The 23,190-nt window shown below is 53.2% G+C and overlaps 1 protein-coding gene across 16 annotated transcripts in view; it reads left to right on the plus strand.

Moving 5' to 3' along the window:
* Window positions 1–23,190, plus strand: part of TACC2 (transforming acidic coiled-coil containing protein 2) — a 173,784-nt gene that overhangs the window by 64,194 nt on the left and 86,400 nt on the right. For 12 of the 16 annotated variants that reach the window (XM_053668513.1, XM_053668508.1, XM_053668506.1 and 9 more), the window contains one exon: window positions 21,173–21,298. The exons of the other annotated variants lie outside the window; for them this stretch is intronic. In XM_053668513.1, coding sequence (XP_053524488.1) covers window positions 21,173–21,298 — 126 coding nt within the window. The remainder of the gene's footprint in view (window positions 1–21,172; window positions 21,299–23,190) is intronic. 16 annotated transcript variants of the gene reach the window in all.

Consider the following 23,190-nt stretch of genomic DNA (forward strand, 5'->3'; position numbering starts at 1 on the left):
AGATACCTGTCGTCAGTTATCTCAGCAGAGAGAGTGGGTCTCGGCCTCTGGCCAAGAGACTGTCACGATGTTGTTCCCTTGGGAACGTTAGGCTTGCAGACACAGCTCCTGGTTACCCAGCACCCGATACCTGGCGTGGCGCTGAGTGGGCCCTCCATACACGCTTGCTGAATAATTCAACCCAACTTGCTATCGGGTGAATTGGAGGCTTCCTGTCCTAGAAAACCAGGTCGGACAGGACTTTGGAGGCAGGTGGCCTGGTCTAATTTCAGGCTCTGCCATGACTCTGCACCTTCGAGCACATTCCTCAGCGACTCTGAGTCTGTTTCCTTGTCTGTACAAGGCCACCACATGGCGTTATTATGGAGATTATATGAAAACAATATGTGTAAAAGCTTAGCCTCATGCCCATCTGGCACGCAGTAAACACTTAAATATCAGGGGTAATTGCTTTTATTATTACTATCTTTATTATTACTACTGCCATCATCTGAATGATACTCATACTGTTATTAAGGTAGGTTACTGGTAACCACTTATGCTATGACACGTGAACTTGTTGAAACTTGCTGAAGTTCATTTGCATCTGCCCTGGGTTCTTTGGCATATGTCACTGCCCTTGAAAGCTGCCTCCCATCCCGTAGCCACCAGCCTCCCCAGGGGGGTGGCCTCAGTGTTGCAATATTGTATTTGATGCAAGGTCAAGCCATCTAGCACACATGGGGAACGCATTCTCTTCCATGGGGAAAGTGGGGCTTTGGGGTTAACCTCTTGCCAAGGGTGGCCACAAAGAGGCTGAAACCTAACATTTGTGGGAGGGAGGGAGCGCCTGTGTGGGTGAGCCTGGCTGGGCTGCAGCCGCGGAACGCAAGTTCTGAGTGCACTTTCTGGGACAGATTGCCCGACTATCTTGGCACGGCGTTTCAAGCTGCTAGGCCATCCCAAAGCTCAACCCTGCAGGGAGGGGCAGTGTTGTTGCAAGTTGTCTGGCCTTGCCTGCCGGCCAGACACCACCACACAATAGCAGGAGGAGAAGGAGGAGACCCTTCCTGGCAGGTGACCGAGCAGCTGGCATTTAAATGTGTATGGTGAGAGCTGGCAGAAAGTGAGAAGAATTTGGGGGGAGAGGAGGACGCCAGGCCTGAGCTTCACATCTCGGCTGAGGCCGGACTGCCTTTCCGGGGCCACCTACGGAGGATGTCTGGGGCGGAAACTCCGCTGGTTCCCGAGGCCTGGTAGCAGGGGTGCTCACCCTCTGAGGAGGGGCGCCCCACCTCCTCCCTGGCTCGTGAGATATTAGAACCAGAAGGACCAGCAGGGCCTCCAGCATCCTCATCTTCCAGGTAAGAAACCCGAGACCCAGAGAGGCTGTGAGACGTCCTTAAGTCCACGCAGCGCATCAGGGGCCACTGGTCTGAGTCATGGTGCATGATTTCCTCCAGCCTCAGGCCCAGTGTCCTTTCCAGCAGAGCCCCTGGTGCCCTGGGGAGTGACCCAGCCTCGCCTCGGCTGTGCACAGGGCGCACCCCAGGTAAGCCTGGTGGGAACCGACGTTATGGATTGTTTCCCGGGGGTGCTGGTCGTGGTGAGAAGTAATCTCATCCTCGGGTCAGGTCGGGGGAAGCGGCCTCAGCAGGCCTGCTCCGGCTCCCTTCGCCGAGCGAGGTAACCTGCCGCCCCTGTGCACGCACGGGTCCCGCTTGCTTCACTTGTGGCCCCGATAGCATTTGCAACAGGACTGCAGGGAGAACTCAGTGCAGAGCAGCTGGACAAGCAGATTCTCAGATTCCCCAGGACCGGGGTTCGGTGGGGAGGGTGCTGATGGGGGGAGGACAGTCTCGGATGCAGGAGAAAGTCCAGCTGAAACTTGAGTATCCTCATCTAGGGAGGGAGTCTGTGTGAGCAGTTTATCGAGGAAACTCTCCGAGGACAAAACAGTCTGTTTCAAGTTTCTTTGCAAACAGTTGGATCATGAATCCTTGGGAGATCAAACACTCTTAATGATCATTGCAGGCTTTAGTTTAGTTTTTGTCTTGTTTTGTTTTGTTTTTTTGCGTGGAGATGGGAAGTTTGTCCGTTAGAAACCACCAGGCTCCCTGCTGAACGATGTTTATAGTTCTTATTTGGTTCATGTTTTATCTTCAGTGGAAAAGAATTTTTCTGTAGAAATGGCCTGCATGGGGGTGGGGGGTTCTTTTCAGAGCCCCCTGGGCGTTGGGCATTTGGGGGCTATAACTGACCCAAACAGGAGAGACATTGTGCCTTCCAGCTCCTTCCTGGCAGCCCGATTCTGCACATCTCATAAAGGGCGTTTGTGTCTTCTCCTCTGAATCCCCCCTCCTTCAAGGTGAAAATATGTAGGAAGGTGCAAGTGCAGAGGCAGCTCCAGACTTTGTTCAAAGGCATCAGAGGCAGGAACTTCAGCGTGGCTGAGTACCGCTGGCCAGACTCGCGCACCCCACTCCCAGGCTGACCCTCTGCCCTTGTCCCTCTCCCGACCCCTCACAGAGGCCACATTCTTCTTCAGGAGACTGGACAGACTCAGGCAAATGTAGTGCTTGTGAAGCTTTCTCCACCCTCCCGGTCCCCAGGGGACGCCACCCCCATGTATCCGGTGTCCTTTGATATGGTCAAAGACTTGCTGAAAAGTAGGACTACAGCCAAGTTCAAATATAGGCCCAGCAGGCCTGTGCATGAGGTAGGACAGTGGATGCTCAAGGAAAATCCCAAGGTCATGCCTAGAATCTCTGGATGGGGCTGAGCAGTCACGGGAAAGCTGCCCCCACATGTTGCCTGCGTGTATTTTGAGTTCAGGCTGACATTTCATTTTTGCGTGGGTGGAGGTAATGGCTGAATGTTTTGAAGGCCTGGATCCCGCCTGCATATTTCTCTTCGTTGCCCTCACAACTGACTTTTGCTGAGTTGTAGTTCAGGAATGTACCTCGAAGCATGGACTCAGAAGCCCAAGTCAGTGATTCCTTCGAGAAAAAAATAATAACTTCCTTGGATTTCACTAGTAAAGTGCTCCTTGAAGTGTTGGGTCTGGGGGCTGAACTCACAGGCGAGAGCCGGGTGCTGTCCCTGGGCACCTCGTGACATCCTCTGCAGTGGACAAAGGCTCTGTGTGGCGTGACCCTGAATCAAAGATGTCACCACTCCCAGTCTGTTCCCTGCTTTGGCAGTTGGGGACAAGGGCGGTGCCCGGCATATAGGCCCCGACGGTGCTTAAGGGAGAGAGGAGATGTAAGCCACTTAGCAGACGCAGCTGGGCAGTAAGTGCTCACGAATGTTCATTATCAGTGTGGTCATTTAAAGAGGCTTTCCAATCGCCTTTTGGGTGTTTTTTTTTTTAAGCCTGATTATTAAATGAGGAAGCAGAGTGCGTGCTGTCACTTGGGTGGTATCTTGCCGTCCTTCCAAGCTGGCAGATGACGGGATCGTCTTCTAGGGGGAACTGCCCTTTCGGTTTGGATCTCTGGTGCTCGGGGGAAGCCCCAAGGTGCTGCCTCGCCAGAGAAAAGGGCTTCGAGAAGCCATGAGGTCTGGGGCAAAAGGTTCGGCGGACAGAAACTGGCCCAGGCGGGGAGGGGGGGAGGAGGTGGGCGGTGTGAGCTCCGGGCTGAGGGTCAGCAGAGACCCAGGCCATACGGCTGCTGTCTGGGCACTGGGCAGGCATGGGCTTTCTGCCCTGGAGGAGACCACACTCCAGTTCCAGATGCGGCGCACAGGCATCAAAAGAGCCAAATGCCTTACGGCCCTCGTTACCTTTGCTCCTCCTTTGGTGTAGTTAATGAAGGCAGCCAGCACAAGTTACTTAGAAGGTATTTTCCAGGAGGCATGGATTTTGTCTCTTCTGTTCACCCCCGTCTCCCAGCACCTAGAAGCATCTAATGCATTGTAAGTGCTCGAGAAAATATCTGTTGAATGACTTAACCGTATACTTCCTTATCACAACCTGTCACTAAGTACATCCAGAGTCAACTCCCACTACCTGGAACATGCTGATGCCCGTCACTCACACACCTTTGACCCTATCTGCGCATCACTTATGTTATTATCTACTCACTATTTATTTGATGTTGCTTCCTTTGTATTTCAATGTATTACTTCACTTTTGTCCTAGGTAATGTCTGTGAAGTTATGGGTTTGCTCTGCAAGTCCTGTCTTTTTTCCTAATATGCTTTAAATACACCCCTATTAAAATACCCTAATGTAAGAAACCTTAATATGGTAGCACCTTCTTAGTCTCTAAAACTCAGCTTAAGTATTCCCTCCTCTGGAAAATCTCCCCCACCTCTTCCAGGGCTGAAGAAATAGTCCTTTTCTGCCTCTGTCTCATGGTGGCCATTTCCTCAGGTGGCTATGGGGCCAAGCTTGGGGAGCACGAGGCGTCTTACTTCGTTCGGTGCCAGGATCATAGTCGGTCCTCAGTACATGGACTTGAGTGACTGCGTGATATCCCTTGAGCCTAGGAGAGGCCATGTTTTCTGGCCACAAGTGGGTGCCCTGACCAGATGCCCTATGATTCTCTGGGGACAGCATGCCATAATTCAGGGCCCCAGTGTCCCTCAGCTGCCACCCAAGTGCCCATCAACAGGTCAGAGACTCCCTCCATTCAGATTCCCTCGCCCAGTGAGGAGCTTGTGTGTTCTTTGCGGAGAGATCGGCCTCAGTCCCTCAGTCCCACACATTCCCTGTCCGTTCGCCAGCTGGCCTTGCACGTTTGCAGGGGCTGGCCTTGTTGCCCGGATTTCTCCATGTGTCAGACGGTGGCATTGGCCGTGCAGGGAGGGGCCGTGGCCCAGTGGGGTGGAGGAGGGCAAATGGACAGTGTGGATAGAATTGGAGAGAACAGAGGTTTCTTTCAGTCTCCTGAAATAACTAACGCCATGTCCTCCGGTTCTTTGTGCCATAAATGCCGACGGTGCTGCTGTCTGCTGGTGGCCTTGCTTCCATACTCCTGCTCCTTCCTCCAGCGTGAGTCTGTCTGCCCGGGCAGGCCCTGCTTCATACATGTTCGTGCTTCCATGGGCACTTGGAGCAGTGATTGCAGGGGCTCGCTGAACATTTGACGAGTTCCTCATTATTTCTGTGTCAGGCAAACTTGGACATAGGTGCATAGCCTTTTGTAGCCTGGCTCCCCATTTTCACGTGGCTTGTCACTTCTTAGCCAACGCAAAACACCCTTCCGCTGTAGAGCAGAAAAGAAGGTTGCAAGCACCTGGCACAGTGTGGCTCGGGGGCGGGGCTGAGGGCATTCCCTTCGCACCCTGGTGTCTGCGATGCTCTCTGATTAGTAGTCAGATGGCCCTTCAGCAGCGCGGATCCTTCTGAGGCACAGAGGAAGAGGAATAAAGAGCTAGACTTCAAAATTCCCTTCTCAGGGCTTGCCTTTTGGAGATTCAAACAGATTTATCAGCTGATGCAGCGAGGACATCAGGGACTTGCTTCAAAATGCTCTGGGTAGCAGAGGGAAGCGAGCGTGTACATAAAACACAATTGGCCCCCATGTGGTAATACTGAAGCCGAGGAATGTACATAGGGCTCATTACACTGTTCTCTCTCCTTAAGCTTCTTAAGATTCCCCTTCCAGACACCCCCCGCCACTGTGCAGCCTTCGGTCCTTATGCACTGTCACTCCTTCCTTGGGTCTTAGCTGTGTTCTAGGATTCCTACAGCACACATCCTTTTCTGTCAGGCAGTGTTTGTGCACTTTCTTCTATCCCTCTCTCTCCAGATGAACCTTTTCTCCAAATAAAACCGTACGTGGGACCCAAAGGCAGGATAGACGAGAGTGGAACAGCTCTGGTTGTGGGTGCTCTGGGGGCCTCCCAGACAGCCTTTAAGATGACTTCAGAAACCTCAGGACTCGGGAGAAGACAGTCTAACAGTTGTCGTCCTGGGGCATTGCTAAAAACACTCACACAGACCACATTTCCACAGAGACCTTGGCCTTGTACTTAAGAAATCCTTAAGATGTAAAGTTTCAGCCATAGATGCAATTACTAAGGTATATCCTTCCTGCCTGTGATTCAAGCTTTTTCTTCCCCTTTCCTTGAAGATTCTAGGTATCCCAAGGGGAAGGTACACACGTGCATCTGTCTTCCTCTGTGCCGGCGTTTTGTTGTTACCCTGACCTGCACCAGGAGGAGGAGGGCCACGCAGACTCACTGGGGCTTCAGGCTTCCTGTCTGGGCAGCAGTTCTGGCTGTGGCTCAGACCAGGGCTGTGTGGGTGGCCTACGAGTTTCCAGTGTGGGTGTATCTCTGCCGTACGGTGAGGTTTGGGAGCTCTTGACTGCATCTCCTAATGAGTATGTCCTACCCGGACCCTGCGTGGCTCTGTCCGAATGCTGGCTGCCCAGCATCTTTAGACTCTAAGTTTGCAGATGCTTTGGCGAGGTGCTGGGGTTAAGCCTTTCTCAGCCAGACTGTTGCTGCAGAAACAAATGGTCTTAGACTCTGGAGGCTTCATGAACTCTGAGATATTTTCATGAAACCTTTCAAAGAGGAGATTAAGTCACAGTAATACCCAGATACCTGCTTCCTTAGTTTCAGTGGCTTAAGACCATGCAAAGTCATTTCCTTACAGTTCGGTAGGTAGGACCTCTGGCATGTATCTCGCTGGGCTAAGATCCAGGCACAGGACTGTGTTCCCTTCTGGAAGCCCCAGGGAAACACCCGAATCCTTGCTTTTCCAGCTTCTGGGGGCTACCCTCAGGTGGTATTGGCTCGTGGCTGCTTCCTCTACCCTCAAAGCCAGCAACCCAGCATCTTCCAATCTCTCTCTGACTCTGCTTCTGTTGTTGCTCCTCTTTCTCTCTCTTCTCCCTCCCTCTCACTTTTGAGGACTCTTGTGATTCCACTGGGTCATCGAGGATAATCTCTCTATTTTAAGGTCAGGTGATGACTGTATTTTGCTGTGTAAAATGCATACCCATGTTTTTGATCCAAACTTTCAGGGAAAAAAATGTTTCATTTAAAATTTTTAATTCAACTACTTATTTATATTTAGATACTTGGTTTTTTGTATCATAAAGGAATTTCAGCATTTCTTTTTGAATGTATTATGGCACAAGAAATTTTAGGTAACAAATAATTATAAAACACAAGAACAGATACAAGGTATTTCAGGTACTGCCCAGGTATGATGCACACCCTTATTTTTCCCTCAAAGATTTGGGGGAAAAAGTACACATTATACACAACAAAATAGTGACCTAAGTTCCATCTATAATCTTAATTTCCCCTTGCCACGTGAATTAATATATTCACAGACCTCAGGGTTAAGATGTGGACATTCTGGGGTGGGGGGCTTCATTCTGCTGACCACACCAACAGGCTTCAAAGCCAGTGATGCCGGCCAGTGTCATGAAGGAGAGGTGTCCAGCCACCGGGGTGGGGCTCTTTCATGGGAAAGGGGTGGCACCTCACATGCGTCTTAGCCCTTTGCCTGGTTGGTGTGTTTGAACCCTGGTGAATGGGGTATGTTTTTTACAACAGCTGTTGGTACACAGTTAAACAAGTTAGCCTGTTTGAGTCTCAGTTACCACCTTTGTGCAATGGGTACATTGAGACCATGTGAACAAGGAATCTATTTAAACTGCCACCAGACAGTGACTCTTAGAAGCATAGTAATTTTAAACAATAATACTTTAACAGAAAGCAATGAAAGCCTACTTCTTTAGTCTACAGAGAATTCTCTTTGGGGGCCATCAAGCCTTGGGCGCCTGTTTCTTTAAGAAGAGGAAAGGAAGCGTTGAGTCATTTGTGAGTCTCTTGCCCTTTGCTCCCCATGTATATAAACTATAGCAATGCTTTCTAGACACTGAACTTACAGTAGGGAGCCTGGCCTCCTCAGAGAGCCACAGGCTCTTCTGGATGGGGGCCCGGCTGCAGAAATTTCCAGAGAAAAGGTGACATGTTACAGCGGTGTGGGCAGGTGTCACTTCTGGGTGTGAGGTCGATGTTAGCCAAGGAGTTGATTTGGGGCCATGCAAGATAAACAAACAAACAAACAAACAAAAAACCACCCACGACTGACAAACAGAAACGTGCATGCTGGCTAGAAATATGGCAGCAGGAAGTGGTCTGCATCCAGTCCCTCCCTATTCAAAGGGCAGGACAGCCCTGGAGAAGGCAGAGGACGTGTTTTGGAAATGATAGAGCACGGGGCACTTGAAGGGTCTGTGGTTAAGCAGCATTAGGTCTCCGCAGGTGAAGCGTTTGGTTCCAGGAACCAGCGAGGCATCATTTCATCCCCGGCTTCTTTACGGGGGACCAGCACCCCATCCTCCCCCCTGCTTTGGACCTCAGAATTGGGGCAGCCCGCCCCTATTTGGCCTTCTTGGTCATCTCACACGCCAGTACCTTCCCCACGTTGCCATGTGTAGTGGAAAGCACCGTGGAAAAACTAGGAACTCGAACAAGTTGTCATGACTCAAAGACTCCTGGAAGAAGTCTGCAGCGCATTCAGGAGCAGCGCAGTCTGTCTGTCCCCTGCTCGCCCTGCGGCCTCCTGGGCCCCTGGGTGCGCCTGGGCGCGGGCCGGCCCGCACATTCCTGGGCCGGGAGGAGAGTGCCGCGGCCGCCCTGCTGCAGCAGCTGGCTGCGCTGCCGGGCTAGGAGCGCCGGGAGCTGGGGGAGGAGCCTGGCGAGGCCGCCGCTGCGCTCCCAGGCATTGGCCTTTGTGCTGCAACTTTGCCCGAGCCCGTCGGGGAGCCGCGCTTCCCGGGTCCCCGCCCAGCGCCGTTTTCCCGGGAAAGTTTGCGTCCCCTCTTGGGGTTTGCTGTGGAGACTGTGTGCGCCACTGTCCGGCTCTGAAAACTCAATCGCTCCGTGCTCTTTGGCAGCTGCGTCCCCAAAGGAAGGCGGCTCCGCGCTGTCTATGCGCGATAGCCCCAAGGCCGGTAAGTGCGCCGCGCGGCCATGCTCAGGCGGGAGGGCGGGCACCCAGGGCCAAGTATGGGACTGGCGCCCCCAGGACCTTGGCTGCTGAAGGTGTGCTAGAGGTGGAAGCCAAGGCTCATTCCATCTTTCCCCAACAGGGACTGGTTAAGGGGAGGAAAGGGGCTAAATACACAGTGGTTTCCCTTGTTGGCAGAGGAGTGTGTCTGCCGGGAGCCGGCGGGGCCAGGCGCGTCTGCTCCGGAGGCTCCTTCCGTGGGTGATGATATCTGTCGGTGGTTGGTGGGTCGGGATGCGCACCCTTGCACGCTTGTGGCTGGGATGCCTGCTCATAGCTGAGGTCCCCGCCCACAGTTGGGGTCTGTGCTGTGGTGGGGGGCTGCACTCGTGATTTGGGTTCGTCCCCAAGGATTGGCTCCGTGCTACCCGGCGCCGGGCTCATTCCAAGTTCCTGCGGTCCCACCACACAGCCCGGGTGGGCCACAGCAGTGGGTGCGTGGATTTGCCATAAAACTGCACTGGATTTCCTCTGAGATCAGGACTTTTAAATTCTCCAATAGTTACGTCAGCGGGGCCGGTCGCACTTCAGGGCTCCGGCTCAGCACGTGACCCGGTGGCGCTTCCCCTCCGTGCCCTGGGCTCTGGAGTCTTCCTCTGCCTTTGGACCACATCGCCCTGGTCTTGCGACTTCAAGAGGGCTGTGATTCCTGGCGCAGCTCAGAGCCCCTTCTGCAGCAAGCTGTTGCTTGGTGCCCCTGTGACAACTGTGGTGCGTCTTGGTGGCTGTCTCACCTTAAACCGGCACCCCCATCATATCAGTGTTGTCTTGTGCCTCTGTCAGATGTCAGGACAGAAAAATGTAGTGGCCGTGACACACGACTGAAACAGAGAAGTGTGTCTTCCAAGCCTGGGAGGCCTCGGAGGCCTGGGAAGGTGGCAATAGAGAAGTTCAGGGAAGAGCAGCCAGGGGGCCGGGGTAGTGCCTGTGCACCTCTCCGTCTGGGTGCGTGTGTGTGTGTGTGTGTGTATGCGCGCGCGCATGTGCGCAGCACCGCCCCAAGTCCCTGCTGTCACAGTGCACAGAAAGTTGGGGGTCCAGGTGCAGCTTCCTATCCGTTCTCTGCCAGGGGGAAGTGAGCTTTGTTTAAGGTGGAGAGCTCTGTTCTGGTTTTTCTGGGATCCCCTACCGAGGTCACCTTTCGGAAGCTATTTTCTTGGCATTTGGGAATGACTATGGAAAGGTCAGGAGTGACATGTCCTGAGGCTTGGTTTCACCCATTGAATGCTTCATGTGTTTCATAGGGGCCCATTCTGACAGTCGATGGAATTCAGAAGGAGGATTTTGTTGGGCACTGTGGGGTTCGTGGCCTCCCGGAGCGGCCGGCTTTCCCCCTCTGAGGTCAGGCTGGGAGCTGCTCCAGGGAATGGGGCCAGTGGTGCTGGGCAGGTGAGTGCAAGGGAGAGGAGTCCCCCGGGGCTCCTTCTCACAGGCCCCAGCGTCCAGGCCAGGCGTGGGCAGCCTCGGGGCAGGAAATAGGACACCACAGGCGCCTCTCAGCCCTCCATAGCCTCTTTGGTTCCTTCCTGGTCACTAGTCGCTCATCAGGAGTTACCTCCCGAGCCTCCTCCGTTCGGCCAGGCACAGGTTTTCCTGCCTGTAGAAGTCCGTGGGGCCAGTGTGCCCCCTGTGGGAGACCCGATCAGAACTAGCCTCTGGGCCCTCTCTTCATGTCCTTCCCTTTCGTCCGCTAGGCTTGGGTGCTTAGAATTGTTTTAGCCGAAAGGAAACTTAAAGACCAAGGTTTCATTTCACAGCTGTGATAAGGGAGACTCAGAGAAGTCCAGGGTCTTGGCCACGGTCACACATGAAAGTGGGGCTCGAACCTAGGACCCCAGAGATCTGGCCTGCCTGGTGTTCTCTCAGCTAAATCTTGAAACTTAAGTGGCCTCTTTGATTCTATCCTGCTTTGTATGGTGGTTGTTTATATTTGACATTTCTATGGAGACAGACCCTGGAGGACTAGTCTGGGTTGCAGTACCACTCCACAGCAGTGACATGGTGGGGGGGATGGTGGTTGAAGTGAATAAGCTACAGCTCCTGCTTTCAAGGAGGTTGTGTTTGTGTGTGTGAGTACGCATGTGTTTGTGAGAGAGAGAGAGAGAGAGAGAGAGAGTGTGTGTGTGTGTGTGTGTGTGTGTGTGTGTGTGTGTGTGTGATAACTGAGTGCCCCGGTAGGAGGTGTTGTGGTGTCCTGATGACCTGAGAGAGCGCTACTGTCATCTAGCTAGAGAGAACCAGGGGTGCTGAGCAAGGGACAGTCCCGCACAACCACAGATTGCCTCAGCCCCAGATGCTAACAGCACCCCCTTAGAAGATACCAGAAGGGTTTGAGGACCTAGGAGAGACAAGTTCTCGCAGGGAAGATGAGAGACAGGGGTCTATGGCTTGCTGGGACCCCAGCCACTGGTGTGGGTGAGGCTGGGTCCAGAGCTGGTGTGTATGGGCATGTGCGTTTGTGTGTGTGTGTGTGTGTGTGTGTGTTTATTCTGCTGGGACCTAGCTGTACAGCCAAAAGCAGACTCTTGTTCAGCTGTGGGTTGGGTTCAGCAGTTGGCCCCTTTTGCACAGACCGTCAGGAGAAAGTTTAGGACGCTGGTGATGGAGTCACAGATGAGTTCTGCTGGCGGGAGCAATTCTGAGAAGGAGAGGCCGGTGCCCCATTCTCTCCCGCCTGTGGCCTGTGACTGAGGCTTGTGAAATCTGTCTTGGTGGCTGGGTTTTGTCTGCCTTTCCCCTGTTGTGGTCACAGTCCTTTGCTTATAACCTCAATAATCATTGCCACAGCAGCTCCCTGTGACGGCCAGACAGCCCAGGGATTGTGAAATCCTATGGCAGGAAGGAAAGGCATAGAGAAGGAGGCTGGGGGGCGTGAGTTCGCAGGGAAGTGCCTCTGCCCGTAGAGGGCAAGACGGACCCCAGGGACCACCGAGCACTTACTGTAATGGAGGCCGCATTTCGGAGATGCGGAGCATCAGCTGCGCCCACTTCCCTTCCCTTCCGGTTCACTCTGGCCCGTGGTTTCAGCCTGTCCTTTAGCAAGTGTGTTCGGTGCTGCCAATGAAAAGAAAGCAAAGTTTCCAAGACTGTTTTTCCCCTGGGCAGGGAGAGGCAGTGTAGAAAAAGCTTCGAGTTTAGAGACAAAGATCTTGTATTAGAATCCCTGCCCCACCCTTAAGCACCTGCGTGACCTTGAGCAAGTCAACCATCTCTGAGTCAGGACTTCCTCACGTCATTAGTGGTGGAGGCACTTAACTCTGCCCAAGCTTCTGGGGGCGGGGTGGGGGGTGGGGAAGGAGAGCGGGATCGTGTGATGGAAACACTTGGCACACTGTGAAGATCTGTGCAGATGGGAAGTCGCGTCAATATTTTTTCTCCTCGTTATGCTTAAAGGGATTTATTTAGGGGAGGAAGATTTCCCGGCACCTCTGAGGGTTTATTTTTATTGTTGTTATTTTTAAATGGAAACAGGGCTTGCCAGTCAGTGTAGTTCTCTTTTACTTGGAAGCTGGCTGTTGAGGCTCACTTTACGGCCATCCTCCCTTGTTTTGTCGCCTTCCCTCTTAATTGGTCATTTATACTTTACTCGGAAAACAAGTAAGCAAAGGTAGACGGCAGTTCTGCCCACAGAGGAGGAGTCTGCGGAATGACCTGGAAGGCACGAGCGGCTTCTTCGCTGCCTCCCCTACAGGTTTGCCCACTTCCAGTCCCCCTCACTCTGCTCACGGAGCGGCCGTGTCCCTGCGGGTCCTTGAGGCCCAGGAGCTGTCCTGGCGGCTATGTCATTCAGAGTGGATGGCTCCTGGCCAGCATTCTGGAGCCTGACATCCTGAGGGTACAGGGTTGGTTTCACCTTGTGACAGTTTTGGGGGCACGTTCCAAAGAGAGAAGGGGTGGAAAGAGTTGGGTCATATTGGAATCCAGCATGACTCCCTGTGGCGGCCTGCTTCACATGAAACAGGAAAAGGTCCATGTTCTCTTACGCACCTTGACCAAAGCCGGCTCACCTGTGAGTTACCCGGCCCTGGAGCCTGCATTTGACAGCTCCCCGGTCATCTTGTGGTCAGCCAGGTGCCAGGCACCCTCCTTGAGGGCCAAGAAGACCCTGCCTCATTTCTCCCAGCAGCCTCATGCCTGGTGCTGTGCTTGGCGGGTCTCATTCCCAGCTGTCCCTTCTGGGGACCTCTGGAACTGTGGGCACCAGCCCCAGAATGTGGCTCCAAGTATGAAAAGCACAGCTCATAACTGAAATGGACTAATGTTCACTTGTAAGTATCTATAAAACATCAAATACCAATCTCCTCACTGGAACTTGGTGACCTCATTGATGATGTCACCAGCTGGCCACCCTGTGGCTTTGCCTCTTCCAGTTCATCTGCCCCCGTGAATGTTTGCCTGCTGACTCTGGGCTGTGAGTGCAGCAGGGAGCAAAGCAGAGGGTCCCTCTCCTACCACGGGGCCATGGTTTCCTGGCTGAGAGGCCCTGGGGAGACAGCCTGGGCCCCTGAACTGAGGACAAAGTCTGGGGCTGAGGCCTGGTTCTCGCCCCTGTGTTTCTTTGCCAAGGTTCTTAGTTCCATCAGTCTCAGTCTCCTAGTCCATAAAGTAAGTTGTCTGCCGCGTCGGGGGAGGGGGGCGAAGATCATAAAAGGCAGCATTTGGCAAAGCTCTGACATGCTGTACTAATACAAGTAGTTGTGAATTTTTTCATTACTTTTTTTTAACTGAAGGCTAAATCTTTAAATTGTGGACTTTTTTTTTTTCAATCTGGGAATGGAAAATCTTTCTTTCTACCCTCTGACTCAGAGCTCTCAGACAGGCTTCTTCCCATGGTCCTGTGGGAGCCGTCCCAGCTCCAGCCAGGCCCAGGGCACACACGTGGTGGGGTCGCCTGGAGCCTGGGCTCTTGGGCCTGGATTTGAATTCTGTCGCCCTCCACCCCTCTCCAAGGGCTGGACGAGCCAGGGTGGGCAGGGAGGGTACGCAGTGCCTGGCCGACACGAGCACCCACCAAGGCTAGCTGCTCTCGTGACTGGCATTTATTGTTAGTGCTAGAACTCTCATTGTCCTTGTTTAAATTTGTCCCAATATTTAGTATATGTTAAAATTCTACCATCAACCATAAAGCCAGCACGCTCGAGACCGTGGTCCTGCCCCTCCATGCGCCCGGCCTCTCCACCCGTCTCTGCTCCCCGGGACAGTGGGACTCTCTGTGCCTAGGAGTCTGCTGATCCGTCCGGCCCGGCCCCCGGCCCTAGCCCTGGCTGCGGGGATGCCAGGCACACTTGTCCCGCTCATCATTTGCCAGATCGAGAAAGGACGAGTTGTTCTCCAGAGGGATTAAAAGAGCAAAAGCCCTTTGAGGAGGTGCCAGGGCCCGGATCTGGTACCCGGTGAGCACAGCTTCACAGGCAGAGCAGAAGTGAGCCCGGGGGTATCCGCTCCTCGTGCCAGGACAGAGGTTTTGTGTCGGAGCAGGGAGAGCTGCAACAGCCCACACGTGTGCTCCACGTGCGACGTGCCTTTGCCACGGTTTCTCACCTTCACCAGCCGAGTCGCACGCCACTTGTCACTGGCCAGCAACTCCCGAAGATGTGAGAGCTCAGAAGGCTTTATTTTGCTGATTTATGGCAGGCTCGGCCTTTGGTTTTTTTCTTAAAGGAGTGAGCAGATGTGGGGGTGCGGGGCTCTCTCTGCTATATCGGTGGGAGTGAAGGCGGTGTTTGCAAAGTGTGGCGTGTGGCCCCCGTGGGCCTTGGCCTGAGCTTGGAAGCCGCCCAGTCGCGGTAAGAGGGATATGGTATTACTCGGTATCAGGAAAAAAAAGTAGAAGTAGCACACAGAAAACACAGACTCACAGGTGGTATTACTTAGAGTGATGTAAATTCCTTTAATCGAACAGCCAACTTCGCTGAAAAATCAGTATTAAGCAGATAATAGCACGGGAGGGTCAAGGTATTATTGTGTGCGAGGCATGGGGGTCCTAACAGGGCTTTCCAGCCCATGACACGCCCATACCCCAGGTCATCTTCGATGGCTCCTCCTGTCCCTCCCTCCCGCCCCGGTGTTGGGTGGACGACAGGAAGCCTCCTGCGTGACCGGCCCCAGCCCCTTGTCCTCTAGAACCTGAACCGGGCTCTGCAGGTGCCTGCGGGCCTTTGCCCAGGCCGTTTTCTGTTTGTTTCTGAAATAATTTCCAACTTACAGAAAAGTTGCAAGAACAGTACAAAGAGTTCCCTATTCTCTTTGCCCAAATCCCTCAATTGTTCACAATTGACTATACATGCTCTGCCACCCCCCATTTACATAAATATGCTTATGGATGGAGATATATGGGGATCTATATCCATTACCATTACTTTCTTTCTGAATCATTTGAGCGCAAGGTGCAGACAAGAAGCTGTCCCCCCCCCCAAACACAACACAACACTCCAGAGTTCATTTCCCCCAAACCAGGACACTGTCCAGGACACCAGTACAGCCATTCGTTCTGGAAATCACCGTGGCGCAGCACCATTTGGCCTGCAGAACCCGTTCCGATTCACCAGCACCACCCCCTTCCCCACCTAATCGGGGCTCCAGTCCAAAAGCTCACACCGCACTCTGTGCACCCGCAGACCTCCTTCAGCCTGGAAGGACGTCTCGGTCTCTCCCGGCCTGACACGACCTGGCAGAGTACGGCCCTCCCAGTCTAGAAGTGTCCCTCAATCTGTGTGCACCCAGAGTGTCCTCGTGAAGGTCTCTGGCTGGCCTCTCTGGTCAGGGATCCACAGAAGCCAGGCTGTGCTCTTCCCAGGGGGTCACGTCCTGGAGCACAGGGTGAGGACCGTCCCACCCCTGGGGACAGTGAGGCGGGGCAACACCGGGCCTAGTCGGTGCCCCCCAGGTTTCTCCATCCCGAAGTCACCACTGGTCCCTTGGGATCCATCAGCGTGTGCTGGGGAGGTACTCTACCTCGGCGTCCTTCGCTTCCTCACACCTGTTCCATCCACCTGCTCCGCCTCCTCGGCTCCTGCGGGCCCTGACCACCACCCTGGGGGAGCTTCATGGCGATTCTCTGTCTTCCTCCCTCTTCCTCCCTCTTCCTGCATCTACTGGTTGGCATTGCGCAGGAGGGAGGAGCTTCCTCTTCTCCCTTATATCTGCATTTGCTCGTGTCTTTATGTTTACATCAACTCTTGGGTTATTGTTTCTCGATGGGTTATATAATCCATTAGCATCCGTATTTTTTGTGCTAAATTATTCCCACATTCAGATTTGGCCAGTGGCAGGCTCGTTGATGTGGCTCACGTCCTTTTGATGTACCCCTCTCCGCAGACAAAGCTGGGAAACAGGTGTCCGCACACGCACACACACGTGCACACTTGCACACCCCTCAACATCTAGTGCCGCGTCTCCCTGCTGCCTCTGACCGCGCCCCAGCCGGAGAGCTCTGTGGAGAGCTGACTCTGCTTTTGTGCAAGGAGATCCTTCTCTGCCGCGAGGACCTGGCTCCTATTACCCTTGTTGCGTTTTTTTCTGCTGATCTTCCTATAGGTAATGATTTCAAGACTCCAGTCCCCTCCCTGCCACTGCAGAACCTGTCCCTTCCGTGCACCTTCCTTGCTGTGCCCAGGGGGAGGGAGGGCAAGCTGAGCTGGTGGCTTTCCACCCAACCAGCCGGGAGAGGGAGGGAGAAGCTGGTTTGTTTTTCTTTTCTGGAAGGTTCTAATGCTTGTCTGCCAGTTGAAGCACCTGGCTTGACTCTGTCCCTCTGGACCTTTGCAGCTCACCCCGGCCTGAAAAAAGCCAATTTTCCTAAGACAATCTGTTCTTCTGTTACCACCCTTCACGGTTCTCCTTGCTTTAGACTTTGAACTTGCCTTGCTCTTGGTTAGCCAACCCTGGAATGTGAGATCCCCATTAAAAAAAAAGAATCTTCTGCCCTGGCTGGTGCAGCTCAGTGGATTGAATTCCAGCCTATAAACCGAAGGGTGGCTGGTTCGATTCCCAGTTGGAGCCATGTCTGGATTGCAGGCCAGGTCCCCAGTAGGGGGCGTGTGAGAGGCAGCCACACATTGATATTTCTCACCCTCTTTCTCCCTCCATTTCCCTTTCTCTAAAAATAAGTAAATAAAACCTTTTAAAAAATCTTCTTATTGAGGTATGGTCAACATGTAAAAGTAGTATACAATTTTTATAACTTAAGTGAGTTTGGGGATAAGTCTATACCTGTGAAACCATCATCACCTTCAAGGCCATAATATTTCCATCACCTCCCAAAGTTTCCTCCTGCCCACGTATTACTGCTACTATTACTACTACTACTGCTACTGCTACTGCTACTACTTTTGACCCCATTCCCTTCATCCTGGGGCCTGCCAAGAGCTCTTCCTATGGCCCTGGTCCCGGGGCAGAACTGAAGGTATTGTCTTGTCAACTGGAATGCAAATGTCTTCCTCTTAGAAGCAGAACCCTGTCTGCCTCGTCTCCAAAGAGGGGTGGTGGGGGTGACTCATAGCCCTTTGGGGAAGCACTTGATACGAGCTTCCACCTTGACAGTGCAGTGGAAAATCAACTCTTTGCTGGCCTGCCTAAATTTATAGCGGGCCAGCCCCAGCAGCTGGTGGCAGCAGCTGGGGGTTAGAGCTCCAACAGATTCTTTTTTCCCTCTGAAAAATAGTTCAGCCCCTGCAGTCCCAGCACCAGCACTGCCAGCATTTAGAAGCCATTTACAACCCCTTCCAGTTGGTCCATGGAGAGCTACTCTGTGCGTCCCTCCGTGTCCCCAGAAGCCGGCTCTCTCCCGGTCCTTCACCCTGGGGCATAACCAGATCCCCAGCAAGTAAGACTGAAAGGCCCCAAGCTGATGGTACAATGTGAATTTCACAGCTTTTTAAATTTTTTAAAGCAGTTTCATATGCTTCAATCTAACGTGCCTGTATATACACGCATCCGTGTTTATTTTAAAGCTGTTCTAATTACGCTGGATGGGAGGTTTGTGAACCTTTATCAGAGCTCATTAATTCTTGACTTACACACTGTTCTGACCCCTCAGCCATGTCAGTCTGCAGCACATTAGCAGCAGGAAACTGGAAGGCAAAGTCATGGTCAGATGGGCTGGTAAGCAGGAGCCTGGCTGGCAGCCTCTGAGGGAGGGGCCTGACTGGCCCGGAAGAGCCCTCAGTGGTCCTGAGTCCAGCGCCCTGACTTGCCTAGATGGGCAGTCGCCCCGCTGAGACCCCCACGGCGGGGCCGCTCTAGCATCCAAGCCTCTCGACTTGATTTTAAATTGTCTTTTTTGTGCCATAGTGTCCTTCCTCGCTCACACCCCAGCTGCTCGAGATGCTGATCACATGTCACAGAGAACATTTTAATGATGTGCACAGATTCTCTGTTCAAAAACTCAGGGACATGTGCAATGTGCTATGACAAATGTTTCTGTCCCAAAGAGTTCCAATAAAAAACGCTGTCCCACGGAGGGTGCGGGCAGGTGTCTGTTACCTAGAACACTCTCCCCAGGGCCCTCCTGTGCCCCTGCTGGTGCCCGACAGGCGAGTCTCGGCTGACCAGGCCCACACACTGGAAAGTCCGAACGCAGAGGTGGGGAAGGACGGCGTTGCTCTCGCCTGTCCCATCTCTTGCACACTGTCACCGGGTGGCGAACCGAAGATGTTCCCTGGCACTTCAGATTTTCCTTACATTTGCTTTCTTATTCATTTTGCTTATAAAACCTGTACATGTTCCGCATAGAACTGGAAAATATAAATGCAATGAAGGTGAAAAAAGCCTGCATCGCTCCATCCCGTGAACATCCTGGCATGTGTTCCTCCATATGGCCAGGCGCTCTTCACTCTGTCGCACTCCTTCTGAGTGTATTTATACATACATGTTCACATGCACAGACATGTCAATCACATGTGCACAGGAAAACTGGATCGTGGTGCCCATAGTTTTTAAACCTATTTACAAGTTCCTAATGGACACATTTGCCTCTAGATATGTGGAGAGCTACCTTGTTTTTTAAACAGCTGCCAACGAGTCCATTCTGTGCCTGTGTCTTAATTTCATGAACTCTCTGCTACTGTTGGGCATCTTTGTGTTGCTATTCTGGTCACAAGTGTGATCAGCCTCCTTGCTCACCCCGTTAATCATGTCCTCAGAGTAAATTCTTGGGCGAATGGCTGCGTCAGACCACACGACGTCTCTTATGGCTTTCAACGTGTGTCACCAGAACTTCCGGGGGATGTTTTTCCACACAGGTTTTATGGCTTTGGAAAGTCGATATTGTCTGTAGGTTAGGATTCCTAGAATCATGATCCAACAAAGACAGCCAGGGTCCCTGCCATCCTCTCTCCTTCTGTCATTTGTCCTCACCCCGCCCTCTGGCTGACTCCTGGGGCGTGGCCTTAGGGCTGCAGGATCAGGTTCTGGGGGATCTGGGGTGGGGGGTGGGAACCGTGGAGGGAGAAGGAACCGTCAGAAGATCCAGGGGAGTTAGCAGTAGAGGGTGGCACACGCAAGTGCCAGTCTGATTGTATCGAGAACCTGGTTTGGGAAGTTCACCTGGGCTTCGCCACCTCTCGTTCATCTCAATGCCAAGTGTAGCTCTTTGTGGCTGAGCATTGGATTGAAGCCTCTGGCTGGTTCTTCGGCTAACAATCAGGTCCCCGTACCTGGACCTGGCCTTGCGATCTGGCTCCCTACCATCTCTCCCCTTGCCTAGACTTCTTCATGTGTAATGTAGCCACAACACCCTTTTTGCTTTTCTCCACAGTGCCAAACCCCTTCCCAACTCGGGCTTTCAGCTGCGTGGCTCCCTGTACCGCAGGGCACTCTCACTTTTTCTTACTCTTCAACCTCTGAGCCAGAGCCTGGTGTGGTGGTTAGGAGCTTGGCTCCTGGAGTCAGGCTTGGGTATGTGTCCTAGTTCTGTCGTTTTTCTGCTGTGCAAGTTTGTACAAGTTACTCAGCCTCTCTGTGCCTTACTTTCCTTGTCTGTAAAATTGGGATAACAATGGCATGCACCTCCCAGGTTGCTGTGAGGATCAAGTATGATGGTATCTGTGCCCTCATAGCCATCTGTGCCTTTCCTTCTGAGTGGTTACTACAGTGGTTACCAAGTTAAAAAAAAGTCTGTCTCCTGCCCTGGCTGGTGTGGCTCAGCGCTGCCTGTGAACTGAAAGGTCACCAGTTCTATTCCTAGTCAGGGCACATGCCTGGGTTGTGGGGCAGGTCCCGCATTGGTGGCATGTGAGAGGCGACCAATTGACGTTTCTTGCCCTCTCTTCTCCTCTCTCTAAAAATGAATAAGTAAAATTTAAAATAAATACATTAAAATAGCTGGCTGCTGCCTAAGACTGAGCTCCCCGAAGGCGCAGCCCCCCTCTTCCTAGTTCCCAGCATGGAGCTGCTGCCCGGTCATGCTCCGCTCCAGGGTGGAAATGAGTGTCCCTTTGCTTGTTGCCAAAGGGCCAAGTTGGCAGAAAGCACAGCACTCACCGCCTCCGATGAACGAACGAAATGTAACTGCGCGTGAGAGGGATTTCCTGCAGGATGAGCTGATGTGGGTGGCAGCGACAGGGCCCCGTGACCCGTGTCTTTCCGAACTTGCAAAGGCGGCGGTTCTTGGAGGTGATGTAGAACGGATCCTCTCAGTTGGTGAGCGCCTGTGTGTTTTTTTCTCTATACCGTAGCGCTGAGCACAACTCTGAAAATGCAGGTCAATCTGGAAGGTTACTGGAAAAGGGCACAAAACACAAAGCCGGGATTTCTCAACCCTGGCGCTACTGGCATTTTGGACCAGATCATTTTTTGTCGTGGGGCCACCCTGTGCATTGTGGGGTGTTTAGTAGCATCCTTGGCTTCTGCCCACTGGATGCCAGTAGTACCTCCCCCGCCAGTTGTGACAACCAGAAACTGTTCTAGACTTTGCCAGATGCCCTCCGAGGTGAGAATCGCCCCTGGTTTAGAACACAGATCAAGGCCTACACAACAACCCCCATCTTGTGTCACTCATTCAGTGGACGAAAGTTACTCTATCAAATTGCTCTGAAGCTTCCCAAGTCTCACTCCAGGTCTCTATGCTGTCTCATCACGGAGTGGTGACAGACCTTCCTGGACCAGCACCTGACCCTTCACTTACAGGAGGGGAAACCGAGGCCCTGCGTAGGGTCCAGATGAAACTTCAAAGCACGTTTTTGAGCCTCGGTTCTTCTCCTGTCCCCAGTTCACCTGTGGCAGATGATGTCACCCAGCTGGCTGCCTGTGAAGACCTGGGAAACCCACTCTTAGCTGCCTCTTCCCACCCCGGTGTTGTCATTGGCCAGGTGTCCACGGACCTGACATCCCAGAGGTACAGTGGGGGCTGGGCCCAATCCCTGAGGCCATCCCCCCTCCTGCCCCGCCCCTCCTCTCCCAGGCAGTGCCACCCTGGCACCAGGTCCGTGTGCCTCCTGTGGGGGCTGGGGCCTTAGGAGGGATCTGAGGAGACGCCAGGAGATCGCCCTGACAGAGGCCACTTCAGAGATTTGTCCCCTCGCAGTCTTCAGGCACCTCTGTTTACCGCAGGAGGCCTCCAAGAGAGATAGCGTGCTATTTATACCTTTTCAGGGAGTGACGTAGTTGGCTGCCTTCTGGCCTCCCGGGCACCAGCTGGTTCCCTGCCTGTTCTTTGTCCGGGTGGTGGTCAGAGAAGAGAAGCCAGCGCGGGCAGGGACCAGGTCCTTGTGCCCTTGCAGGGCAGTCTGGCCTGGGGTGGGGTGGCTTCTCCTGCCTCGTCCCCCGCCAGTCCACCCTCCCTCGTCCTGGATGTACTTCAAGCCCTGCAGCCCCAGCGCCCACCATGGTTCCTCCTATGCACCGTGTGCAGCCCCGACTCAGGCCCCACCCTCTCGACCGTATCACCTCACCTTGCAAACTGTGATTCCCACTCATGAGTTTTGGGGACTCGAACATTCAGCCCACAGCGCCGCCTGTGGACCCCCCCACGGCCCCCCAACCCGCCCTGCACTTCTGGGTGGAGTCGGGTCAGGAGAGGCAGAGGGTGCGGTGCGGAGGCAGGAGGGGAAGGAGACTGGGTGGACGGCAGGCTTGCCTCCCCGGAGAAGCAGGGCTGGCACTTCGCATAAAAAATGTAAATTGCAATTAAAATTTTAAGAATATGTTTTATTTTATTTACTTTTTGATTTGTATTCTATACGTTTCAGTATATGTTTTTTAAAGATTTTATTTATTTATCTTTAGAGGAGAAGGGAAGGAGAGAGGGAGAGAATATCAATGTATGGTTGCCTCTCGAGTGCCCCCTACTGGGAACCTGACCTGGCCCGCAACCCAGGCACGTGCCCTGACTGGGAATCAAAGGCCCTGGTGACCCTTTGCAGGCCGACAGTCAATCCACTGAGCCACACGAGCCAGGGCCCCCATCTGTTCAGACTTTTAAAAAACAATTTTTTAAAGCAGCAGAATTGTTTTTTAAATGGAACCTTCCAGCTCTATCACCGTTTATTAAACAGCGGAACAGGGCACTCTGGTTGTGTCCAGACCTCTGCTTTCCCTGCCGTGGGGAACCCAGACAGCGGGGTTTCTAAAGACCTGGCCGGCTCCCAGGGCACAGCTGGAGCACCGCTCTCCTGACTCACACCCACGGGGCTCACACTTCAGCAAACATCAGAATAACCTGGTTACAGCTCAGATTGCTGCCTCACCCCAGTTTCTGCTTCAGGGGGTCCTGGGGACAGGCCTGAGACTTTGGGGTCTCCACCAAGGTGCCAGGTGAGGCTGCTGCTGCTGCTGCTGCTGGTCTGGGGTCTGTCTGCGGGAATTACGGTCTCATCTGCACCTGCCTGGCTGGTCACAGCTCCCCAGGATCGGGGACACCTGTCCCAGCCGCTGGTGGCTGAGCGTCTGATCTCTGCCTTCTGCTCAGAGAGCCAGGAGCATGGGCAGCTTCTGCTTAGTGTCAGAGCCGGAGGGTGTACAGACTTTCAGAACTTCTCGCAGTTGACAGTACAAGGAATTCATACTGACTTACAGCTTCTGTTTTTTCTCTTGGTCCGAAGCCTGTGGTTTACTCTGGTTTCATCTGTTGGCCCAGCAGATGTTTCTGTCCGTCAGCTATGGGGGGGGTGCACGGGTGGGTTCAACTACCTCACAGAGGTGAGCCGAGCCTTTGTTCGAGCAAACACCTATCAAAAACTGCGTAAAATGGAGGCATTATTTTTCTTAATTTAGAAAAATGATCAACTA

The sequence above is a fragment of the Artibeus jamaicensis genome, unplaced genomic scaffold, assembly GCF_021234435.1.
Source record: "Artibeus jamaicensis isolate MK-2021 breed Jamaican fruit bat unplaced genomic scaffold, CSHL_Jam_final contig_490, whole genome shotgun sequence".
NCBI classification, from domain to species: Eukaryota; Metazoa; Chordata; class Mammalia; order Chiroptera; family Phyllostomidae; genus Artibeus; species Artibeus jamaicensis.